The sequence below is a fragment of the Rhinatrema bivittatum genome, chromosome 8 (genome assembly GCF_901001135.1).
Source record: "Rhinatrema bivittatum chromosome 8, aRhiBiv1.1, whole genome shotgun sequence".
In the NCBI taxonomy this organism is placed as follows: domain Eukaryota; kingdom Metazoa; phylum Chordata; class Amphibia; order Gymnophiona; family Rhinatrematidae; genus Rhinatrema; species Rhinatrema bivittatum.
The window spans coordinates 259,171,841-259,196,558 of record NC_042622.1 but is presented as its reverse complement, the minus strand read 5'-3'; the positions used below and the strand labels follow the sequence as shown (position 1 = coordinate 259,196,558).

Sequence of the window (24,718 nt, the reverse complement as noted above, 5' to 3'; positions counted from 1 at the left end):
CCTGTTTCCAACAGTGGCCAATCCAGGCCATAAGAACCTGGCAAGTACCCAAAAACTAAGTCTATTCCATGTTACTGTTGCTAGTAATAGCAGTGGCTATTTTCTAAGTCAACTCCTCAAATCCCTTCATTATGGTCATTTTAGTTGATACCTACCATACATAGTTTTACTATTTTATAGTTTCCAGTTTTGTATCTGCTGTTAAATTTAAGAAAATCTCCAAAGACCATATAAATACCAAGTCTGATTCTTTCTATATTATATACACAGAAATGTAGAAGTGGTTCATTTTCTCATAGGCTTTATCCCAAACTTTTCTTCATTTTCTAGTGGGTGCATTGGGTTTTCATTTCTGATTGGAGAGCAAATTGTGTGTTGTGAAAGTTGAGAGGTCTGCAAACACTCTAGTAAAGTCCCAAAAATGAGAAGGTTTTCAATCCAAGTTACAGCGAGTGCGTAACTAATAAATCAAAGGGCAGCTCTGTCCCCTGACACGAGACCGTGTTTTGCTGGAGGAACAAATAAGCATGTCTAAAAAGAAATCAAAATACAAATAGTTAATATAGTGCAAACTGCAAAGATAAGGGTAAAACAGCTGAGGAAGCAAAGGGTTTTACGTGCCCTAAATGAAAAGCAGTTATAACCTCGTAATTCAACTTGTTTTAATATATATAATATAGAAAGCATGCTTATTTGTATACGCTGTTTGCTTACAATTCTTGCAATATGTGGCAGCCTGGATGGAGCCAGCACTGGCAGGAGAAGAGAGAGAGAAAGGGATGCTGGGCAGGGGCCAGGGGATGGGAGAAAGAGGGAAATGCTAGGCGGGGGTTAGGGAGTGAGAGAGAGAATGGGAATCTGTTGGGCTGGAGTATAGAGAGAGGGAGATGCTGGGTAAAAGGTGGGAGAGGGAGAGGAGGGATGGATGCTTCTGGACAGGAGAAGGAATTCTGGGAAGGGGGTTTGAGGAAAGAGAAATGGGAGATGTTCGTTGGAGGGAGAGAGAGAGAGGAGGATGCTGCTAGACAGAAGAGAGAGGGAAGGGATGTAAGATAGGAGTGGAGGAGAGAGGGAGAGAGGGGGTGCTGGGCATAGGGTGGAGAGAGAGAGAGAGAGAGGGTGATGCTGCTGGGCAATGGAGAGAGAAGGGAGTGCTGTGCCAGGGCTGCCGCTGCTGATGACGGGAGCATTGTGCCACTACTGCTACTGATGGTAGAGGGGGAGTGGAAACTGAAATCTTAAATCTGGCCCTGACATCATCCTTGGCTCAGCAGGCTGACCACAGGACCCCCTCCCCCACCTCCACTTACCCCACTGACTGGGTATATGGAGAAGTGGTCTACAGTAATGGAAGGGAACAGCCATTCCTTGCCTTGAAGGGGGCAAGAAGGCAGATGCCTTCACAACTCCAGCATCTGTTCAGGGAACTAAAAACCATCGAGGGAAGATAACAGAACTGGCAGGAGTGATATGTTGCAGAATTTCAAATATGTACAACTGACATCTGGGAGACATTCTAACAGCAGTACAGGCAGAGAGCAATTGGGTGCTGTCATTTACTATGTTACTATGGTTCTGTTTGTTTCCACTAAGGGAAGCTGCTACATTTCTGAGGCATTGCAACGTAGGATAACATCGCCAGGGTTCCATGCCGCCCAGTCCCAACACCTCACCCGGTCTGTACTGTCAGCTTGCCTTCCACCTCATTGGAGCTGTTAAATGTTGGGGAAGAAAGGAGCAGCGAAGAAAGACTAATTGATCCAGAGGAGAGAGGCAGTTCCTGCTGTGCCTGTGACAAAACAAAGCAGCGAGATGTGCACTCCCCAGGAGAGCCCTTCGCTCTCCATGCAAATGAGGGCTTTCTGCCACATATTGCTATCTTGACGAGCTTGTCTTTGAGCACAGTGCACCATGTTACAGGGTCCTCTCCAAAAAGAGCTTGAAAGCTGGCGAGGCTTAGGTGAAGGTGAGAGCTGGTGCCAGAGTGGGATCAGGCCCTTGGACCTTGGTTCTGTACTGTAGGATCCCCGATTTGTGTTCTGCTTCAGAGAGTTCCCGCAGTGTAAATGGGGAGGATTTGATTTTATTTCCTTGTCTTCTGCAAGGTCAGTCTCCTCTTATTTGAAGGCCTCAGTTCTCCCAGTCCTAAGGACTGGGATACTTTCCATGGCTTATGTAGTGCTGTCTGTGTGCCTTGAACACGGTACAGGGAGGTTAAGCACTCTTTTAAAGCTCCATAATTGGGGTTTGCAGCTCTGGCAATGATGCACACCCCCCACTCCTCCTTGAGGTGGCTGCACGTGCAACCAGTTGGGTTTCACATGCCAAGCAATGAAAGCATTTGATTGGAAGACTAAGAGGGCAATTTGCAAAACTTAATTTATCCATGTAAATGACTATTTGCCCAGGTGGAAGGGCTATTTAAATACTGCCTACCCTGTATGTGGATAAACGTAGGCCAGTGTTTCACAATATGCCTATTTTTACTCACATCTTTGTGGAGGCGTGCCCAGGATGGGGTTAAGCCAAGGAAGGCAACAATCTGCATAATTTTGCATTTTCAAAACTAGGCATGCGGATTTGGCTGGGAAAAGTGTGCACAGAAAAAGCAGGTGAACATCTCTGCAGTTATTTTTTTCCAGTTTTCCAAGGGAAAGTATGCTCATTTTTTTCCGTTTGAGAATTGGTGTCAAATCTGCAGAGAAGGGTACTCACAGACTTGTTATCTGCCCGCACACGTTTGTAAATTGCCTTCTAACTGAAAATGGATTTCTAGCCTAGACCCCGTTCCAGGACATCCTCCTCCCAGCCCTGACTTTTCTTCCATCAGCCAGGGTAGCAAGTAGCTCGCCTTTAAGAGAAATGTCAGCTCTTGCAGCTCCTGTTTAATAATAATATTGTCTTGTGTGTGGATAGAGTGCATTCAGTTTAATGGAAGGAAGGGCGATCGATACCTGGCATCACGCTCTCATCTCAATTATTGCAATCGGAGCCACGGCACTTACTGTTTCTCGCAGCTGGGGGAGGGGGGGGGGCACGTTGCCAATGGAACTGAAAGTGTTACTTGACGAAAAATTGCTCCTTATTTATTAAGTTAAGTGCCGGCATCCTGCCTCCAAGGTAGACTTCAGCAATTACTTGCTTATTTTGGCTTAGGGAGAAAAAAAAAAAGTTAATATTAAAAAATAAACCCTTCAGCTGATCTCATCATCACCAAACACACTGCTGGAGCTCCTCTCCCCCAGGAGGTGGACAGTGGAGCTGACCTCTGGCATCAGCCCAAAATCTGCATCCCATTTCCTCTCTGCAGCAGGGCATCTTGGTGGCTTCTATGAAATGTTACAGAGATCTTGGGGCCCTTCTCAGAAGCTGCCCAGAAGATGCCTTCTCAGCCAAGAGCCCTGGTTTTTGTGTTCAGAAAGGTCCCAGGATCCTGTGTAATTACAGGAGACTCAGAGCTGGATCTTGATGCTTAGTGCAGGGCAGAGAAAACCTTTGTTTAAAAAATGGCACCAAGTCATGATATAGGAAGAGAAAGACAAATGAGAAGATGTGCAGGAGAGAGTGGCATGGATAAAAGAAGCACTGTCTAGTGACATTGCAGACTATGAGGTAACTGGGCCGATGCCTGAAGGCTGGTGATGGCCAGGTATTGTGCAGCATTGTGATAAGAAGAAAACAAGGAATAGATAAAACAAGCATGACCTAGTGACACCACAGGTCACAGGGTAGCTGGGCCAGAAACAGCAGACTCCAACTCTCCAGAAACCAAGCAAATCAATGCCTGAAAGATACTGATGACCATAGGGATGTATGAAGCTGGGTGTTCGGGAGAAACAGGCCCATACAGTAAAATCGGCGGGAGAGCCGGCGCTCCGAGGCGAGCGCCCGCTCTCCCAACGCGCGCCCAGGCCATTCTTCTGGGCGCGCGATCCAGTATTTAAATGAGGGCCCGCGGTAAAAAGGGCGTCCCCAGCGCCTCCTTTTTGACAGGAGCGGTGGCTGTCAGTGGGTTTGACAGCCGACGCTCAATGATGCCAGCATCAGTTCTCAAACCCACTGACTGCCACGGGTTCGGAAAACGGACGCCGGCATAATTGAGCATCCGTCTTCCGACCGGCGGGCCACGGGCCAATTTTTAAATTTATTTTTTTTTATTTTAAATTTTTTTTTACATTTTGGGGCCTCCGACTTAATATCGCCATGATATTAAGTCAGAGGGTGTACAGAAAAGCAGTTTTTTCTGCTTTTCTGTACACTTTCCCGGTGCCTGCAGAAATTAACGCCAGCCTTTGGGCAGGCGCTAATTTCTGAAAGTAAAACGTGCGGCTTGGCTGCACGTTTTACTTTCTGTATGGCGCGGGAATAACTAATAGGCCCATCAGCATGCATTTGCATGTTGCGGGCGCTATTAGTTTTGGGGGAGGTGGCTGGCTGCGCGTTTTTGACGCGCTATTTCCCCTTACTGTATAAGGGGTAAGAATAGCACGTCGAAAACGCCCGGCCAATCGCGGGCTAACAGTGCGCTCCGCAGTGTGCAGAGTAAGAGTGCGGCTGGTACAGAGTGCTGATTGTGTCTGATTGGCTGATTCAGACTTGCTAGCTCTCACTGTTTAGCTGGGAGACTCCCTCTTGCTTAGCAAATAGATGCTGACTTTTCTCCCTCCCTGCAGTCTGTTTCAGGCTCAGGATAAGGCCCTGAGCCTTCCTCTCCTCATGAAAGGCATAATTTTCCTGGGGCTCAGTGTGTGTGTGAATTAGGCACATTATGCGAAAATGGGGAGGGGGGAGGGGAGTTGGAATTTATATCCCCTCTTTTTGATTTTAACAAGAATACGCATAACTTTACCCGCACAAGTTATGGCCGCCAAAGTTTGCTGTGAAAATGCATAAAAGTTACCTTACCTGACTACACACAGTTACAAAATTACCCTCCATTGAGGTCTTTTTCAAAATGATTTTCGTGCATAAAACCTGGTTTCTGTGCATAAATTGGGAATCTTCAAAGCGGACATGCACATAAGTCCAGTTTATAAATTCTGGTTACAATACACATAAACATTGGCCCCATGTGGGCTGCTGAAAATGATCTTCCCTGAGGGCAATTTTTAAAGGCCATTGACCCATGAAAAATGGCTATTAGAAAGCTGCTTAGCATGGAGGTATTCACAGGACAGGGGTTAGTTAGCTCAGGAGTGGCAACAACGTGCATAGTTTTGTATTTTCAAAACTATGCACATTGCTTTGGCTAGAAAGCAGGGGTAAATCTTTGCAGGTACTTTTTCCTTGGGCAGTTTTCAAAGGGAAAGTATGTGCATTTTTTATTTTTTTTTAATAATAGTGCAAAATCCACATGTGAAAATACCTACAAACTTTTCACCTGCCTGTAGAGTTCTGAAAATTGCCCCATAGCAATTTGGGTGTGTTGGCATAAAGGCCCAAGTTTTCTCAAAATACGCTCAAGGCTTGTGCCTTGCAGCTCAGCAGCTTACAAGGGTGAGTCCTGATGCTCTTAGCTGGGACTGCAAGGCACAGGACTTTGTTAAGTAAAGTTTCCCCTCCACTGGTTGTACCAAGGTCTTCTCCCCCTCAGCCGCGTCCTGTGGTTCCCTTGGAAATTATTGATCCTGTGGGCTACTCCAGCCATCACCATTAAATCTCCACTTGACAAATAGTATCAGCTAAAACACACATCCTGCCATTGATTCTGCTAAAACGGCTGTGGGGGAGTGGATGTAAATCCTTGGGAATGGCCCTGCCTTGTTGACAGCATTATTTTTAATGCAGCTAGAGTCTGGTCAGTTGCCCGCTCTGCGGAATATTAATGGCTCGCATTAAAGGCTCCCCCTCCCTACCATTCTTGTCTTGCCCATGACTTGTCCTTCTTGTTAGGCTGGGACTCCGGCATCCATTGCAGCTACGCTGGAAGGCTAGGAAGAGGCTTGCAAACTGGGGATAAGAGGAGGAGTAGGGAAGGTATCCTAAGAATGATTTGATTTTAGTTTACCTACCATCCAAAGAATATTATGCAAGCTGGCCCTGATTTTGCCCCATTATGTCTGTGAGACTTGTAGTCCCTTTTTTTTTTGTGGATAGATTGGAACTGAAAACTCCTACATCCTACACTGGGACTGGCTGAGCTTGTCCCTGATGTCTGGAGCCCTTGGTTTACCTTGAATCAGGAGCAGAAGCCGAAGTGCTTCCAAAATACTAATGACTCTTATCTCCCTTCTCTACCTCTTCTGCCTCAGCGAGCTCCTGGATATCTGCTGAGGTTTTCTGTGTATCATACCGATCAAAGCATTTTCCACTGCTGGGGAAAAGAGGCACATTTAATCAGAATTAAGTAGACAAGCCAGCAGCCATCCCGGGCCCTTGTACAAAGATCAGAGTTGCTGCCATGGCTAATGGGCCTCATTAACTGATGAATTGATTTGATGGATTTCTACATGGATCACTTATGGCAAAAAGGGTCCTGGACTGGAGCGGAAGGGGTGTGGGGTGAAGGATATTTATAGACACAAGATTGGCAGGTGAAGGCCCAGAGCAGCATGCTCTTTTGAGAAAACCTGACTTTTATGAAGGGCATGGTGGTCCAGTAACAGGGCAGTGCATTCTGAGACATGAAGGCATGCCTGAAGGAGCTTGAATTAAGCTTAGAGAAGAAAAGACTGCGATGGAAACGTGTGGTTTCCATTTCGTTTTCAGTTAAAACTGATTTTCAACCATAAATTCCCAGATTTTTCCCAAAGGTGACCATCGTTTTAAACTGATTTTTACCCTAATTTTAGGCTGATTAAAGAGTTGATCCAGAGCTGCAGATGCAGTGTCTCAAGGCTTCCAGCAACTGTTGGAAGCCAGTACAGCCCAAGGCACCTGTAGCGTTTCAAGTCTTGCTCCCTACCAGTGCTAGCACTCTCCTACTAGTGCTGCTGATCTGGCGTTTCAAGTCCCACCCCCCCCCCCCCCCCAATGCAGCATGTGAAGTGGCCCATGCCCACTAGATGCACGTTCCAGCAGACTCCCTGGCCCTGCACAAAAGCAGACGCGTACTGCTGCAGAGCGTGGGAGCCTCAGAAAGCTGCTGCTGAAGGAGAGAGGAGAAGCCTGGAGCCAGCATTAGTAAGGAGGAGGGGAAAGAGGAGAGGGGTGTGGGGAGAAATAGGGACATGCTAGGCAGGGGATGGGGGTGGAGATAGGGATGCTGCTGAGTGGGTGAGTGGGAGAATCTGCTCAATATTGTTTTATTGTCCCGTCTTCTGTTCACCAAAATAAATTACGATATTTATCCAGAAAAATAATGTCACATTTTTCCACTGATTTTCTCCTGTTTTTGTTCTTTTCATAATAAACCCTAATAAATTGCCAGGAAAAATACAAAAATAAATAAAAATTAAAAATGAATGTCCCTAACAGTAGAACAAGAAGTAATGGGCTCATTTTGCAGCAGGGAAGATTTAGGTCAAATATTAAGAGGAACTTTCTAGCCATGAGGGGCATCAAGGGCTGAAATGAGTTGCCTCCGTTTTTGGAGGCTTTAAGAGCAGGTCAGACACATGTTTATCTGGGATGGATTAGGTAAGCAGGAAATCAGTAACTTTCAAGATCCCTTCCAGCTGTATTTATGACTCTGTCCAGATGATCTCTTGAGGCCCCTTCTAGCCCTCTCTTTCTCTTATTCTCAATTACCTCTTTTCAATTCTATTTTTTTAATCTCACTGATCTTCTGATGTCCCTTCCCTCCTTTCTTTTTAGGATTCTATGGGTTTTATTCAGTAAATAATTTTTTTCAAGTCCTTTTTGCGTATAGCTTGTAGTGGCTATTACTCACTGAGCCCACAGACATAATAGTTTTCCAGGTATTAAACAAAATGGTAGCCTCTTAGTTGAGGAGAAGAGGGGAAGATATTTTAGTAAAGTAGCAGCCTCTGCTGCTTCTTCCTCCCCCTCATGCAAATGCTTTATTTATGAAACTTCCCTCCTTCCGACTTCCTGGACTCTTCTCTCGCTCTCTGCCTGTCCTTTCTTTTTCTTGACAGCAGTTTAGAACAGTTTTGGCAATGGGAATATTGTGAGGCCTTCTGAATGTTAATCAGAAAATCCCTTTGTAGGTATAATGAGCAGGCCACGTCGCTGTGGCAACCGGCTGCAGGTTTCCCTCCTTTGTGCGTCTTCCATTCTTTTCCCTTTGGATGACACTTTTTGATATGAGGATTAAAGGTTTGGAGAGATACATGCACTACTGTACTCTGCAGGGTTCCAGCCTACATGCGGGCCCATGATGGAAATGAAATACCTCAGACTTTTGCTCTTTCTTGGTGTCTCACCGCCTGTTTCTGCTGACTGGGAGCACAGTCTCTTATCTCAGGTCAGTCCAGATGCCTGAAACAGTCCTAGCTTTGCTTCCGTTTCATTTGTCATAAGAGATGATGCGACATGGAGAACAAATGATGTGTGAGTCAGATGATCTGGAGGTGAGGGTTTGGGTAGTGATAATGTAGAGGTGAAGGAGATGTGAAGGTAAGGGGATGGCTGGGGTGGTGTGGAGCTCATGGATTGGGTTGGATGGTAGAAAGGTGAGGTGTTTGGTGAGCTGATGGGGAGGCGATGTGGAGATGAGAGTCGAAATGGGTTACGTGGAGGCAAGAGATTGGCTAGGTCATGCATTGAGCGACGTGAACATGAGGGGTAGAATGGGTTGTGGGTGGGGTTTAGGTGGAAGGCTTCCTTTAACACACTGCATTATGTATTCTTCACTCACCCTGGCCCCCTTCTTAGGATTGCTTCAATTGCAGAGCCTAGCAAAACACTTTTTCAATTAATATCATGATTAAGCAGGGATTTGTGTCAGGAGGATTTCAATTAAATTAATGGGATCACTATCAAAACAAACCTTTAAAGGTCAGAGAATGCAAGGAAAAAATTCCTGTGATTTATGCCGTTAATGTGTTAGGAAAATTAATTATGGAAAGGCAAGTTTTTGGCGGCTTTGATAATGAATCACCGTGGAAGGAAAGGTGTTACCCAAGGTGGCAGTGGTGAGAGCTAATTTGAAGCGTGCTCGGGACCCTTAATAAACCTGTCATTCCAGGTGTGAAATAATCCTGTAAATACATACAGGGGACGGGGTCTCTGTGCTTCAGCTACCTTTGAGCTTGGTCTAGCAGGCCATGTATAATATCATTATTACACCTACCGTGTTGGGAAAAAGAGGTCACTGTGCAGTGTGCAGACAGCAAGCACAAAGGGTTCATTAAATGGCTGAAGGTAAAGCCCGCACAACTGCCAGGTTTTTATCCAACTGCTTTAATCCAAAAACCTCACTTTTGGTTTCTCCTAACTTTACTGCTCGAAGAATGCCTCAGTTTAACCTCAAGTCACTTCCCTGCTCCCAAGAATGCAGTAATTAGAATCCTTCTTGCACTAAAATGTAGTAACAGGCTGGGGGAATCCGTTTAACAGAAGTTTGAAGAAGTTTCTGGAGGAAAGGCCCATAGCACATTATTAGCCAGGTGGGAGTGAGTAACAGGAAATAGATCTGTTCAGGGATCTGCTGGATACTTGCGGCCTGGATTGGCCACTATTGGATGCTGGGCTCGATGGACTTTGGTCATTATCATGCATGGCTTTTCTTTTGTTCTTATGGGAGGAGACCCCATCGCAGTCATGGGCGAAGTCTATAAGAACTTTTTACTTCTCAGCAATGTAGGAGGTTAATTTATGCACAGGCAAATCAGGAGGATCACCGTAGCAAGGCCCCACAACCACATGTGGGTGAAATACACAGGGCACATTTACTGTAATTTATCTGTAGGGGAACAAGCTGCACCAAAGCTCTATGGAAGAGATCATCTTACATTCTCCTACCAGATGTCGTACACTCCCATGACTAACTGCCTGTCTTCTTCTCTTTTCCAGTTGTTATTCACACTGTAGGGCCCATTGCAAAGGGAGACCCCAGTGAGAGGCAAGTCATGGACCTTACCAACTGTTACAAGAACAGCCTGAATCTAGTTCTGGAGAATAAGATACACACTGTGGTAAGCATGGGTCATGGGTACAGCTGAAATTAGTCTTTGAGAGCAAGGGATGGACCATAATAATCATGGCCCATTGGTAGAGCCAGTGCTTCTATTAGGCAAACTAGGCGGTCACTAGAGCCCCAAACTTTTGGGGGTGGCAAAAATCCCACTAGCATGAGGCCTAGAAGGGGAGATCCAGTATTGCCAAAGAAGGGAGCGCTGTGCTGAAGCTGCTACTAATAGGTAAGTTGGGGGTGGGGGTTCGCCTAAGGTGCCAAATACTCTTGCATTGGCCCTGCCCATTGGCACAAGCTGAGGCTAGCCCTGGAGAGCAAGCTACAGACTTTGATAAGCATAGGCCCATGGGTATAGACTGAAGTTAATCAGAGAGCAAGCTGCAGACTGTGGTAAGCATAACTCATGGGTATAACTTGAAACTAGTTCTGGACAACAATCTACACACCGTAGTAGGCACATGGTCCATGGCCAGAGAATAAAGCTGGCCTTAAAACAGCCTTTCCCAACTGGTGTGCCATGGCTATAGCTCTGGTGTGCTCCAAAGTTTCTTCCAATTGTTAGCCAGCACTTCAGTTTACCTTTCCCCTGCAACAGCTGGCCTGCAGGATAAACTCCCACCAGCAGGGGGAATCAGAGAACAGCACTTTGCTGCTGCTTCTGCTTTCCCTTCTGCTGACTCTCCTCTACAATTGAAACTGCATGGGAGCTGTAGTCTTACAAGTCCTGCTGGCCCCATGGAATTTCAATTATAGAGGGAAACAAGGAAAGGAGAAAGAAGCAGCACCAGGTAAGAGCAGCTAACTACATCTATATTCCAGGACATGAGGGAGGAGGGACAGCTGAATGTGCTAGGGAGCTGGGGAGGGTAAAGGGAGGGGGAGAGAGGGGGAAGGAAAGTGCTGATGCCAAGGTGGGAGAGGGTAGGAAAGGGAAGATAATGGTGATTACAGGGGGGAGGGGAGGTAGGGAGAGGAAGGTGATGATGCCAGGGGAAGTGGAGAGAGAGGATAGGGAGGTGAGGGAAAGGTGATGGTGCTGGTGGGAGGAGGGAGACAGAAGATAGGGGAAGGTGATGATGAAGGAGGGTGCGGGAAGAGATGTAAGAAGGTGATGATGCCAGGGGGTAGAAGGGAGAGAAAGGGAAAAGGAAATTGGTGATGCCAGGGTGTGGGGGAGAGAGAAAAAAAGGAAGAGAAGAAGGTGATGGTGATGATAATACTGGAGGGGAGTGGGGAAGAAAGGGAAGAGGAGATGATGATGCTGGAGGGGAAGTGAGAGTACAGGGCAGAGAAGAAAAGGTGATGATGCTGGAGGGGGGAGAAGGAAGGGAGGAGAAGGTGATGATGTCAGGGTGATGGAAGAGAAAGTAATGACTGAAGTGGATTGGAGGGAGAGGGAAGAGAGAGGAAAAGATGGTGATGATGTGAGGGGGTGGAAGATGGAGGGAGAGAGATGAGAGAAGAGAAAAGAAGGTGATGATGTGGATGGAGTGAGAGAAGGGAAAGTGATGAGGCCAGGGGGTGGAATGGAGGGAAGGAAAGAGAGAGTTATAATTCCAGGGGGGTAGAGGATAGGGAATGCCACCGACATTAAAAGGTTGGGATCCTCTGCCCTAAACAGCAGATTATCAACATGGCAAGCATGGACTTTGGGCAATGGCCTCTGGTTTTCCATGATTCTGTAGTGGTGGAAAGGGCTGAAAATCCAGCTCTTGCCACATAATTGGCTAGTCCCCACAGAATCATGGGACACAAGACGATGGGTTGACAGAGTGGGCTGGACTCCTTTGGCACATTAGTGGTATACTATTTTTAGAATTAACTGAGTTTAGGTTTGTTTTGCAATCACTTTTACTATCAAGTCTGGATTATTGTAATTCTTTGTTCCTGGAACTCCCAAATACTCCCCTATGACCATTGCAGTTGCTTCAAAATTCGGCTGCTCGACTGCTGACTAGCTGTAAGAAATTCAACCATATTACGCCAGTTTTGGCAGCACTGCATTGGCTTCCCGTGAGAGCACAGGTCGATTATAAGGTTCTAATGCTAATGTATAAACTTATTAATAACAAAAAATCATCATGGTTGGGTTCAGCACTGAGAGTCTACACTCCATCTAGATCTCTCCACTCCTAAAATAAGGGCTTAGTAGAAATTCCATTTATTAAGAATGCGCATTTAGGTGAGATTCGAGAACGAGTCTTTTCTGATGTGGGAGCCAATGCCTGGAACCACATGCCAGAACAATGAAGAACCCAGTGCAAAATAACTACATTTAAAAAATGTTTAAAGACATGGCTGTTCCAGCAGGAATTTGGAAGCGAGTGTTAGTAGGAGGTCCCTGGAAAAATGTACACATCCTCTGCACTCAGGCAGGCCAGTCCCCACAAGTGGATTATGCACCTCTACCATCAGATAGAGACTGAGTAAAAGCTGACATTACAGATATATAGCCTGCCCGTATCCTCCATTTCCAGCAGATGGTGGACATGCATTTCCCTACGACGAGTGAGGTTATTAAATTTGCGGACGATACAAAATTATTCATAGTAGTTAAATCAAAAGCGGATTGTGATACATTACAGGAGGACCTTGCAAAACTGGAAGATTGGGCATCCAAATGGCAGATGAAATTTAATGTGGACAAGTGCAAGGTGTTGCATATAGGGAAAAATAACCCTTGCTGTAGTTACACGATGTTAGGTTCCATATTAGGAGCTACCACCCAGGAAAAAGATCTAGGCATCATAATAGATAATACTTTAAAATCATCGGCTCAGTGTACTGCAGCAGTCAAAAAAGCAAACAAAATGTTAGGAAGTATTAGGAAGGGAATGGTTACTAAAACAGAAAATGTCATAATGCCTCTGTATCGCTCCATGGTGAGACTGCTCCTTCAATACTGTGTACAATTCTGGTCACCTTATCTCAAAAAAGATATAGTTGCGATGGAGAAGGTACAGAGAAGGGCAACCAAAATGATGACGGGGATGGAAGAGCTCCCCTATGAGGAAAGGCTGAACAGGTTACGGCTGTTCACCTTGGAGAAGAGATGGTTGAGGGGGGATATGATAGAGGTCTTGAAGATCATGAGAGGTCTTGAATGTGTAGATGTGAATCAGTTATTTACACTTTCGGATAATAGAAGGACTAGGGGGCATTTTTACAGGACAAGCAGGATGGTAGTCCTCACATATGGGTGACATCATCAGGATGGAGCCCAATCACTGAAAACATTTGTCAAAGTTTCTAGAACTTTGACTGGCACCTACTGGGCATGCCCAGCATAGCACCAACCCTGCATCCAGCAGGGGTCCCCCTTCAGTCTTCTTTTTTCCGTGCAGCAGTAGCCACGTGGGTTAAGGAGCTTTTCAGATATTACTGACAGGAATTTTCCTCACGGAACTTCTTCAAGAAAATTTCAAAATTTTTACCCCACAGGGGTCCCCCTATCGTTAACTTTACTCCGAGGTTGAACGGCAAGTTTTTTACCTGCTTGTGGTCGATTCCAGTCGAGTTTTTCCCTCGTGGTCTACCGGCCATCGACCGCACAGCGGCTAAATTTTGTTGAGACCATGGCGTCGGGTTTCCGTCGGTGCCCCGACTGCACTCGAACAATGTCCATCACTGACCCTCATTCGGTCTGCGTGATGTGTTTGGGGTCTGACCATGATGTCCTAACTTGCACCAAATGTTCCCAAATGACACCAAAAGGTCGCAAGGCTCAGCTGGAGAAGATGGAACTTCTCTTTCGGTCTAAAACCCTGACTATCGATAGCTTCGACGTTGTCCAAACCAGTGCCGTCTACTTCGTGCCAGCACCGTGAAATCACTGCTGCCCGACCGGCTTCGACGACTCCGCGGTTGTCGACTCCTTCTGTCTCTCTGTGGGAAAAAGACCGGGTAGAGCACCATGAAAAACGTCAACACTGCCATCAAAAAGCTCAGGCCACCGATACAGGCAAGTTCTTGGCATCGACGTCGTCTGAGCCACCGACAAAGAAATCCCGTCCAGAAAAGCCCCGTCCTCTTCTGTGTCTGGGTCACCGAGGCATTCCCTACCTGGACAGGTGCTGGGAGCCGCGACTCCACTGTCACCTCCGGCTATGCCAGTGCTGCCTCCTACTCTGGAACCGGGGCTCCACGCTCCAGGTTTCCATGAGGAATTGGATCAGATGATCCAGGAAGCCATCAGAAAAGCACTCCAGGAGTTCAAACCGATACCAGTGCCGGTTCCTGAGCCAGTCACCCACCTGATACCCATGGCTCTTGCACCACTACTGGCTAGAATGGACGCTTTAATCGGTGCCTTTCCACCAGTGGATCCGAGGGAACTGGTGGCTCCGATTCCTTCCACACCAATACCTTATCGTCATATGAAGAAGAAACACCGATCTCCATTCCGCCTTACGGAGTGCTGCCACCAATGCATCCATTGATGTCACCGATTCCATCGGTGCCTCCATCAATGCCTACGATGCCTCCATCGATGCCATCGATGCCTTCGATGCCTCCATCGATGTCGTCGGTGCCACCTCCGATACCATCAATGCCCTCGGTGCCTAGGCCTGGACCTTCAGATTAGCACCATTTCTCCCATCTGATGATCCCATGGGAGCTGGTGATGAGCCTTATGATCCCTGGACCGATGACACTTCCCAGGACACTGATGATCTACCTTCACAGCCCTCTCCTCCTGAAGAAAGAAGACGTTCTCCTCCAGAGAACTTGTCTTTCATTAATTTTATAAAGGAGATGTCTGAAACAATTCCATTTCAGCTTCAGACAGAAGAGGGCTCCAGGCACAAAATGCTGGAAGCACTCCAGTTCATTGATGCTCCTAAGGAAATCATGTCTATTCCAGTACATGAGATCCTTATTGATCTATTGAAAAGAAATTGGGAGCATCCAGGTTCTGTACCACCTGTCAATCGCAAGACAAATGCTACTTACTTGGTTCAGTTTGCTCCTGGTTTTCAACGATCTCAGCTAGATCATCACTCAGTGGTTGTGGAGTCAGCCCAGAAAAGAGCAAGACGCTCCAAACCTCATTCTTCTATACTTCCAGGAAAAGAACAAAAGTCCCTGGATGCATTGGACAGACGTGTTTTTCATGGTTCAATGCTAATTTCTCGCATTGCTTCCTACCAATTGTACATGACACAGTACAATAGCGACCTGTTCAAAAAGATCCAAGATTTTTCTGAATCTTTACCTGAACAGTTTCAAGACCAGCTTCATACTTTTGCTCAAAAAGGTCTAGATGCTGGCAAGCATGAGGTCTGTGCTGCATACGACATCTTCAACACTGCCTCTAGAGTCTCTGCAGCAGGAATAAGTGCAAGAAGATGGGCCTGGCTCAAGTCTTCAGACCTCAGACCAGAAGTACAGGATAGGTTAGCTGACTTACCCTGTTGCTGGGGATAATCTTTTCAGAGAAAAGATTCAAGAAACAGTGGCGCAGCTCAAGGACCACCATGAGACTCTCCGCCAACTCTCCTTAGTATCTTCTGATTACTCTTCCTCTTTCAAGATATCTTTCAGAAGAGACTCCAAGAGGCCTGTGTACAAACCAAGGAGATATTACCCTCCGGCTTCCAGAGGTCGTCCCTCCAGGCCTTACCAAAAAGGCCAATCCAGACAACCTCGGACCCAAAAGACACAGCCAGCCCATCAGTCGGGCCCGGCATCTGGATTTTGATTCCTTCCTAGAGAGCAGTGCCCAGCCTCCTCTTCCTTCCGTACCTGTAGGATGTCTATTGTGCCACTTCACTAGCATGTGGCACATGATCACGACAGATCAGTGGGTACTAGCTGTAGTGACTCAAGGTTACCACCTCAACTTCCTCACCGTTCCACCGGATTCCCCACCTCGGCTGACATGGGGAACATCCGACCATTCTCACCTTCTCGATCAGGAAGTTTCCATCCTCCTCGAGTCCTGGGCAATAGAACCAGTACCCTTCTCCCAGCAGGGCCAGGGATTCTATTCCTGGTATTTTCTAATCCCAAAAAGGTCAGGTGGCGTTCGCCCAATACTGGACCTTCACGCCTTAAACAAATACCTACAAAGAGAGAAGTTCAAGATGGTGACCTTGGGTTCTCTACGTCCCCTTCTGCAAAGGGAAGACTGGCTCTGCTCTCTAGACCTCCAGGATGCTTACAAGCACATCTCAATCACTCCGTCACATCACAGATTCCTACGGTTCCTAGTAGGCCCAAATCACTTCCAGTTGCCATTCGGCCTAGCATCTGCCCCACGAGTCTTCACCAAGTGTCTCGTCATGGTAGCAGCCTATCTCAGGACTCAAGGTGTCCACGTCTACCCCTATCTCGACGATTGGTTGATCAGGGCTCCCACTTATCAAACTGCGCTGGCGTCCCTACGTGTCACTTTGCATACCCTGATCTCCCTAAGGTTCCTCATAAACTATCCGAAATCCAGGCTAGGTCCATCTCAAACCCTATCGTTCATAGGGGCCGACTTGAACACTTTAAAAGCGAAAGCCTTCCTACCCCGGGATCGGGCTCTCACTCTCGCTTCTCTGGCCCAACAACTGCAGTCTCAACAACACTCAACTGCACGTCACTTTCTGATCTTATTGGGTCATATGGCCTCCTCGGTGCATGTCACTCCGATGGCCCGCCTTGCCATGAGAGTAATGCAGTGGACTCTAAAATCGCAGTGGATTCAGTCTTCTCAGCCAATGTCCACCATTGTCCACATCACCAACCAGCTCCGCTTCTCGCTGGTTTGGTGGATAAACCAATCCAATCTTCTTCAAGGCCTACCATTTCAGGTTGCAGAACCTCAAATAACCTTGACAAGAGATGCCTCCAACCTCGGCTGGGGTGCACATGTTGCAAACCTGCAAACTCAGGGCATCTGGTCTCCAGAGGAAGCCAAACACCAGATAAATTTCCTAGAGCTTCGGGCAATCAGATATGCTCTCAGGGTCTTTCAGGATTACCTCACCAACAAGGTCATCCTGATTCAAACCGACAACCAGGTGGCCATGTGGTACATCAACAAGCTCCTACCTCCTGTGCCAGGAAGCTGCACAGATATGGGCGGAGGCCCTTTCCCACTCGATGTCCTCAGGGCCACCTACTTGCCGGGAGTGGACAATGTGTTGGCAGACAAGCTGAGTCGCACTTTTCAACTGCACGAGTGGTGCCTCAACCCCACAGTAGCGGACTCAATATTCCAACATTGGGGTTACCCTCAGATCGACCTCTTTGCAACAATCCACAACCGCAAAGTAGAAAACATGTGCTCTCTCACTCGCAGCCAACACTTGCAGCCATGAGACGCTTTCTCCCTCTCGTGGACCAGAGGTCTCCTTTATGCATACCCTCCACTTCCACTCATTTCGAAGACTCTCGTGAAGTTGCGAAAGGACAGGGGATTGATGATTCTGATACCCCTCACTGGCCACGCCAGATGTGGTTTCCAATACTTCAGGTCCTATCAATTCACCAGCACATTCCTCTGGGGAAGGATCCGCTTCTGATCACTCAGAATGACAGAAGCTTACGTCACCCCAACCTCCAGGCCCTATCTCTGACTGCCTGGATGTTGAAAGGTTAATTCTTCAACCTCTTAACCTTTCAGAGCCAGTTTCCCTTGTCCTGGTAGCTTCTTGAAAGCCTTCCACAAGAAAGTCTTATCGCTATAAATGGAACAGATTTACGGTATGGTGTACTTCCATGTCCATCGACCCCTTCACTTGTCCAACAGCGAAGTTTCTTGACTATCTCTGGCACCTGTCAGAGTCTGGCCTGAAAATTTCCTCTATCAGGGTGCATGTCAGTGTGGTGGCCGCCTTCCATAAAGGTGTCGGGGATGTCTCCATATCGGTACAACCCCTGGTAACACGCTTTTTGAGAGGCTTGCTGCACCTAAAACCTCCATTGCACCCTCCAGCCCCTTCTTGGGACCTTAACGTGGTTTTGGGGCGGCTCATGAAACCGCCGTTTGAGCCTCTCCACTCCTGTGATCTCCGCTATCTCACCTGGAAGGTGATTTTTCTTCTGGCGATCACATCCGCTCGCAGAGTTAGTGGGTCACCTACCCGCCTTACACTAAACGTCTGCCTGACAGGGTAGTACTCCACAATCACCATACGTTTTTGCCTAAGGTAGTATCGGAGTTTCATATTAATCAATCCATTATACTACCCACCTTCTTTCCCATGCCCCATTCAAATCCAGAACAGGCTCTGAATACTCTTGACTGTAAATGTGCTCTAGCCTTCTGCCTAGATCGTACAGCCGCCCACAGAAAGTCCACTCAATTGTTTGTCTCTTTTGATACCATCAAATTGGGTAAACCTGTGGGAAAGCAGACCCTCTCCTCCTGGTTAGCGGACTATATTTCCTTTTGCTATCAGCAGGCAGGCGTTCCGCTCCAAGACCGTGTCAAAGCACACTCTGTCAGGGCCATGGAGACCTCAGTAGCGCACCTCTGCTCGGTGCCACTTACTGACATTTGTAAAGCTGCTACCTGGAGCTCTCTCCATACCTTTGCAGCCCATGATTGCTTAGACAAGACTGGCAGACAAGATTCCATCTTCGGCCAGTCTGTCCTACACAACTTGTTTGCCAATTAATGTACCAACAGCCTTCCACCGACCCATAAGGGTTCAGGATGCCCTTTTAACCAAATTTTGATCCCAGTTGTTGTGCCTGTTGCACGTCTTTGGGTGCATTTGGTGCTTTGCTCAGGCATCCTCAGCTCGGTACTCACCCATATGTGAGGACTACCATCCTGCTTGTCCTGTGAGAAAGCAGAGTTGCTTACCTGTAACAGGTGTTGTCACAGGACAGCAGGATGTTAGTCCTCACGAAACCCACCTGCTACCCCGCGGTGTTGGGTTCGTTACGTTTTCCTATTTTTCGCATGTACTTTTACTATAAGACGAGACTGAAGGGGGACCCCTGCTGGATGCAGGGTTGGTGCTATGCTGGGCATGCCCAGTAGGTGCCAGTCAAAGTTCTACAAACCTTGACAAAAGTTTTCCGTGATTGAGCTCCATCCTGACGATGTTACCCATATGTGAGGACTAACATCCTGCTGTCCTGTGAGAACACCTGTTACAGGTAAGCAACTCTGCTTTCCATGAAGTTAGCAAGTAGCACATTTAAGACTAATCGGAGAAAATTCTTTTTCACTCAGCGCACAATAAAGCTCTGGAATTTGTTGCCAGAGGATGTGGTTAGTGCAGTTAGTGTAGCTGGGTTCAAAAAAGGTTTGGATAAGTTCTTGGAGGAGAAGTCCATTAACTGCTATTAATCAAGTTTACTTAGGGGCGGATTTTAAGAGCCCTGCTCGCCTAAATCCGCCCAAATCCGGGCGGATTTAGGCGAGCAGGGCCCTGCGCGCCGGTGAGCCTATTTTACATAGGCTCACCGGCGCGCGCAGACCCCGGGACTCGCGTAAGTCCCGGGGTTCTCCGAGGGAGGTGTGTCGGGGGCGTGTCGGGGGCGGGCCCGGTCGTTGCGGCGTTTAGGGGGCGTGTCGGCAGCGTTTTGGGAGCGGGTCCGGGGGCGTGGTTACGGCCCGGGGCGGTCCGGGGGCGTGGCCGCGCCCTCCGTACCCGCCCCCAGGTCGCGTCCCGGCGCGCAACTGGCCCGCTGGCGCGCGGGGATTTACGTCTCCCTCCGGGAGGCGTAAATCCCCCGACAAAGGTAAGGGGGGGGTTTAGACAGGGCCGGGCGGGTGGGTTAGGTAGGGGAAGGGAGGGGAAGGTGAGGGGAGGGGAGGGTGTTAGAGGATTCCCTCCAAGGCCGCTCCGATTTCGGAGCGGCCTTGGAGGGAACGGGGGTAGGCTGCGCGGCTCGGCGCGCGCCGGCTATACATAATTGATAGCCTTGCGCGCGCCGATCCAGGATTTTAGGGGTATTGCGCGGCTCCGCGCGTATCTACTAAAATCCCGCGTACTTTTGTTGGCGCCTGGAGCGCCAACAAAAGTACGCCAACGCGCCTTGTTTGAAAATCTACCCCTTAGGGAATAGCCACTGCTATTAATTGCATCAGTAGCATTGGATCTTCTTGGTGTTTGAGTATTTGCCAGATTCTTGTGGCCTGGTTTGGCCTCTGTTGGAAACAGGATGTTGGGCTTGATGGACCCTTGGTCTGACCCAGCATGGTAATTTCTTATGTTCTTATGTTCTTACTGGGGATTGCTTGTAGTAAAAAAAAAAAAAAAAAAAAGAGGAAAAAAGTGGATGTTTTTAGGAAAAAACGAGAAGCTGGATAGCACCGCTTGCCTCCTGAGGTGATACAGGTAGGTACCTCCCTCAGTTGAGTACCTTGTGTTCAGTAGGCTACCGGACACAAAAAAAAAAGAAAGCAGTTGTAGGCCGTGAGAGACTTGGCGGTAAGGCTTTCAGTCTCTCCCCCCATAGCCAAAGACCTGTCCCTGCCTTCAGCAAGGAAGGGCTGTGCTCAAATAAAAAAAAAAAAAAAAGAACAAAAATGAAGAAAGCTAGGGAGGTTTTCTTTTCCCTATCTCACCTCCTCAGCCTTGGTGTTCAGTGTCTTCCCACTCACGTCTTTGGGGAATTTAGTGAGATAAGGAGGCAGTGCAGGCTTGGCGCGTTGAGCAGCCTTTGGTTAGGCCCTGCTCCCAAACTTGGTATCTCGAGTTGCATAGTAGGCCACAGCAGCACCTTTGCACGCTTTTCTGTGCGCCTTCTCACCATGTGGCAGTGTGCTGCCGGCGTACACATACACGCCTCCTTGTGCATATAAGGTCGCAGTCTCTGTTTGTGTGCATACTTCTGCAGCCTGCCGGGGTGTATGTTTTGAGTGCGTAGCTGAGTGCGTGTTGTGCGCACTTTGCACATAGCTGAGCACGTTTTCTGTGCACATATTCTGCACGTAGATGAGTGCATTCTTGAGTGCATAACTTATTGAGACGTGGCACCGCTGTCAAAGAAGTCTAAGCAGTTAACGGTTTGTGCTGCTTGCCATATAAGGGAGCTACAGCCGGGGCTTTCTGCGAATCTGTATCAGTGCTACCTGGATGCTTGAGGTGATTTCCCTTCTACTGATTTTGCCGATGCTGGTCCATCCCCTTGGTCAGTGGAGAGTAGGACTGTAGGTGACATGACAAGGGTGTTCCCTTCTTCAGTAGATCGAATGGCAGAGACTTTCTGAGGAGATACTCATTCAGAGGACATCAGGTTTGGACCTATGGGGCCTGGTATGGACCCATCTTCTTTTTCCTGGGTGGAATTTTTCCAGGGACTATAGACTTTTTTACAGAGGCACCCTTCAGATGTGGTAATGCCTCCTAATTCAGTATTGCTCGCTCTGAGTCACAATTTGTCCACCACCATGTGCAAAACCACGATGCACTGGTTCCTGATGGCCTTTGGGAGGATGTGGATCAAGATGACACTGACGATGATTTGGGTTTCTCCCCTTTTGAGGAAATTTCCCCGGATTTAGAGCCACATCAAACTCTGTTCTGTTTCTTTTATAGAGATGAGTTGCCAGGTCTGTTATCTCAGACTCTTAAGACGCTTGAGGTGGCTGGGAGTGAATCTATGCGTGCACAGAAGAAAGACCTCATATTGGTCACCCTACACAAAGCATCATGTTTCTTTCCTCTCCTGGATGCAATTCAAGAATTGAATGGAGTGTGCCAGAGGCAAGCTTTAAAGGGGGGGTGCACGCCTTGGCGGGTGTGATGACTTGGTAGTATTTCCTATGTAGAAAAGGGACGGTGCCCTTAAAAAGGCAGTATTTGTTTACTTTGAGAATAACAGGGCTGAGAAACTTATATTTCAAGGCATTTCTCCGAAAAACCTTCCGCAATGGAGGCCGCCAAAGACGGCCTTTCCTCACACGCAGAGAATAACTTTGAATCCTTTGTGGCCACTGCATCCCACAAGTTGCCACACTGAAATGCTTAAAAAAAACCTGATGTCACAGTTCATGTTGTGACTCATTTACCTGTCAAGAAGGGGCATCCGTGAAGGGAGGACAAAGCCACCTCCCACTGAAGGAGTAGACACATCTCTCTCTCCCACCCAAAGTGAGCCAGAGGTAATGGAGCCCCCACTCAAGAAGGGGAGCCAGGCACATGCCACCCCCATGAGGAAAACAGCTGGTAGTTGTTCGGGCTCAGATCCAGACCAGGAATACTGTCTGCAGGGTCCCTCCGAGGGCTTAATGATGAGGAAAGGAGAGGGAGAAATGCCAGAACCAAAGAGGAAAGACAGGGAGATGGGTGAGAGGGGAGATGAGGGAGGGAAGGTACTTGTTCCTCCACTAATCCAAATATTGGCAGTGTGATGCTGCCCTGCCTATTCAAGGTGCCCTCCCCACCACCACCCCCAAAGCTGGGGATGATAGGAAGAGGGAACTTACAGATCAGACGACCGACTGCACGAGCGTCAAGAGGTAGCTCAGTTGGACCCTCGACACAGAGGCTTGCCATACTGGTCCTAAGAGGAAGAAAAGGGCTCAGTTACCATCTTTTCCTGTGCTGCCTGCCATAGACTCATCAGGGGCACCCTTACAGAGCTGGAATGCAGACAGCTTCATGGCGCTCATGTGTGGAGGACCACTGGAATCCCCCTTCTAGTATGACCCCATCCCGGACCTCCCCCTGTTCAGCCCGCTCCCTGACGAAGAGTTTGAGGCAGAGACCTCAGAGACCTGCAGAGACCAATCTGTTGGTCGGAGAGGTCTTGGTGGGGAGAGGCAGGCCTCCAGAGAGGGAGCTGGGAGAAGAGTAGGGCACAGAGTCATTGCGCGGCCTGATTGAGCACTGGTGGGTAGAGCAGTGCATGGGAGAAGGGATGGAATTGGACCTTCTCTCTCCTGGTTGCACGGTTTCCACTGCTGAGTGGAGCCTTCAGATGAAGTGAAAGGTAGCCCATTGGAGGAGGATATAGAAGCTCCTCCCCCGTCCACCACTGAGCTTGAAGGCCTGATTTCTCCCATCCCAGACCCTAGGGGGACTGCTATGCTCTAGAATTACTTCACAAGCTATTGGACTTGAAGGCTGTAATTCGTGTCCCCAAATTGTAAGAAAATACGGACCACTATTCCATCTATTTTGTCGTACCTAAGAAGGACGGGTCTTTATGACCCATCCTGGATCTCAAAGGAGTCAATCAACATTTGAGCATGACCCATTTTTGAATGAAGACTGTGCGCTCCATAATGGTGGTACAATCAGGGGAATATCTCACATCTCTGGATCTGACGAAGGCATATTTGCATATTCCCATTCACTGGGAACATCAATGGATGCTGTGGTTTCCCATTACCAGTTTCAGGATCTGCCCTTCAGGCTGGCCACTGCACTCAGGACATTCTCCAAGGTCATGGTGGTGGTAGCAGCAACCTTGCACAAGGATGGCATCCTGGTTCACCCGTATCTGGACGACTGGTTGATTTGAGCCAAGAGCGTGGAGGAGAACCACTGGGCTTTCCATAGGGTGGTCTCCTTTCTGCAGGATCCAGGCTGGGTGGTGAACTTGGCCAAGAGTAGTTTACAGCCATCTCAGATGCTGGAGTATCTCGGCGTTCATTTTAATACAAAGCAGGGCAGATTGTTTCTGCCAGAGAGTCTCATTCAGAAGTTGGTTGCCCAAGTTCAAACCCTGAGCAGGATTATTCGCCCAACTGTGTGGTCTTATCTACAGGTCCTGGGTTTGATGGCAGTCACGTTGGAGCTTGACCCCTGGGCATGGCGCATATGCAGCCTCTTCAATGCTCGTTGCTTTTCTAATGGAGTTTGCTGTCGCAGGACTACATGGTGAGGCCATGGAGGTGAGCGTCCAGTTGCAGTGGTTGTTGCAGGTGGATCATCTCAGGAAGGGAGTTTCCTTGGTCAGTGCTCATGACAGATGCAAATCTCCTGGGTTGGGGGGCTCACTGTCAAGAGTTACTGGTGCAAGATTACTGGAATGCCAAGGAACGGCAGTGGAGCATTAATCACTTGGAAGCACGGGCAGTACGGTTGGTGTGCTTTCAGTTTGCCGAGAATCTAGAGGCTTGGGCAGTAAGGATAATGTCAGACAATGCAACAACAGTGGCGTACATCAATCTTCAGGAGGGAACCAAAAGCCAACAGGTGTTGGAGGAGTTAGATACACTCATGGTATGGGCAGAGCAACATCTTCTAGACACATTCACCTCCCACATTGCCAAAAAGGACAATAATAAGGTCTGACTTTCTCAGCAGGAAGAGCTTGGACCCAGGAGAGTGGGAGTAGGCGGACGAAGGCTTTCAGCTCATAGTGGAGCACTGGGATCGCCTGTATCTAGACTTGCTGGCGACTTCAGGCAACTTGAACGTTCCACGGTTCTTCAGTCAGAGAAGAGATCTGAAAGTGCTGGGCATCTCATTTAGGTGTGGCCACAGGGCAAAATGTTGTGTCTTCCTGCCCTGGCCTCTGGTAGGCAGGATCATTCAGAAGATCAAAAGTCAGGCTGACACCTTACTTTTGGTGTTCCAGATTGGCACCGGAGACTGTGACATGCTAATCTGTAGAGAGTACTGGTGGGCAGACTGCCGCTTCAAAAGGATCTGTTATGGCAGGAACCCATTCTACATGACGAGCCAGGTCAATTTTTTTTTCTTATGTTTTGGCTCTTGAGAGCACTTGGTTGTTGAAGCATGGTTATTTTGCTGCAGTGATTTCTAATTTGCT

General features: G+C 48.0%; 1 protein-coding gene across 2 annotated transcripts in view; it reads left to right on the top strand.

Moving 5' to 3' along the window:
- Positions 1-24,718, top strand: part of MACROD1 (mono-ADP ribosylhydrolase 1) — a 1,081,925-nt gene that overhangs the window by 946,162 nt on the left and 111,045 nt on the right. For both annotated transcript variants that reach the window (XM_029614733.1, XM_029614734.1), the window contains exon 6: positions 9,919-10,040. In XM_029614733.1, the coding sequence (XP_029470593.1) occupies positions 9,919-10,040 (122 nt within the window). The remainder of the gene's footprint in view (positions 1-9,918; positions 10,041-24,718) is intronic.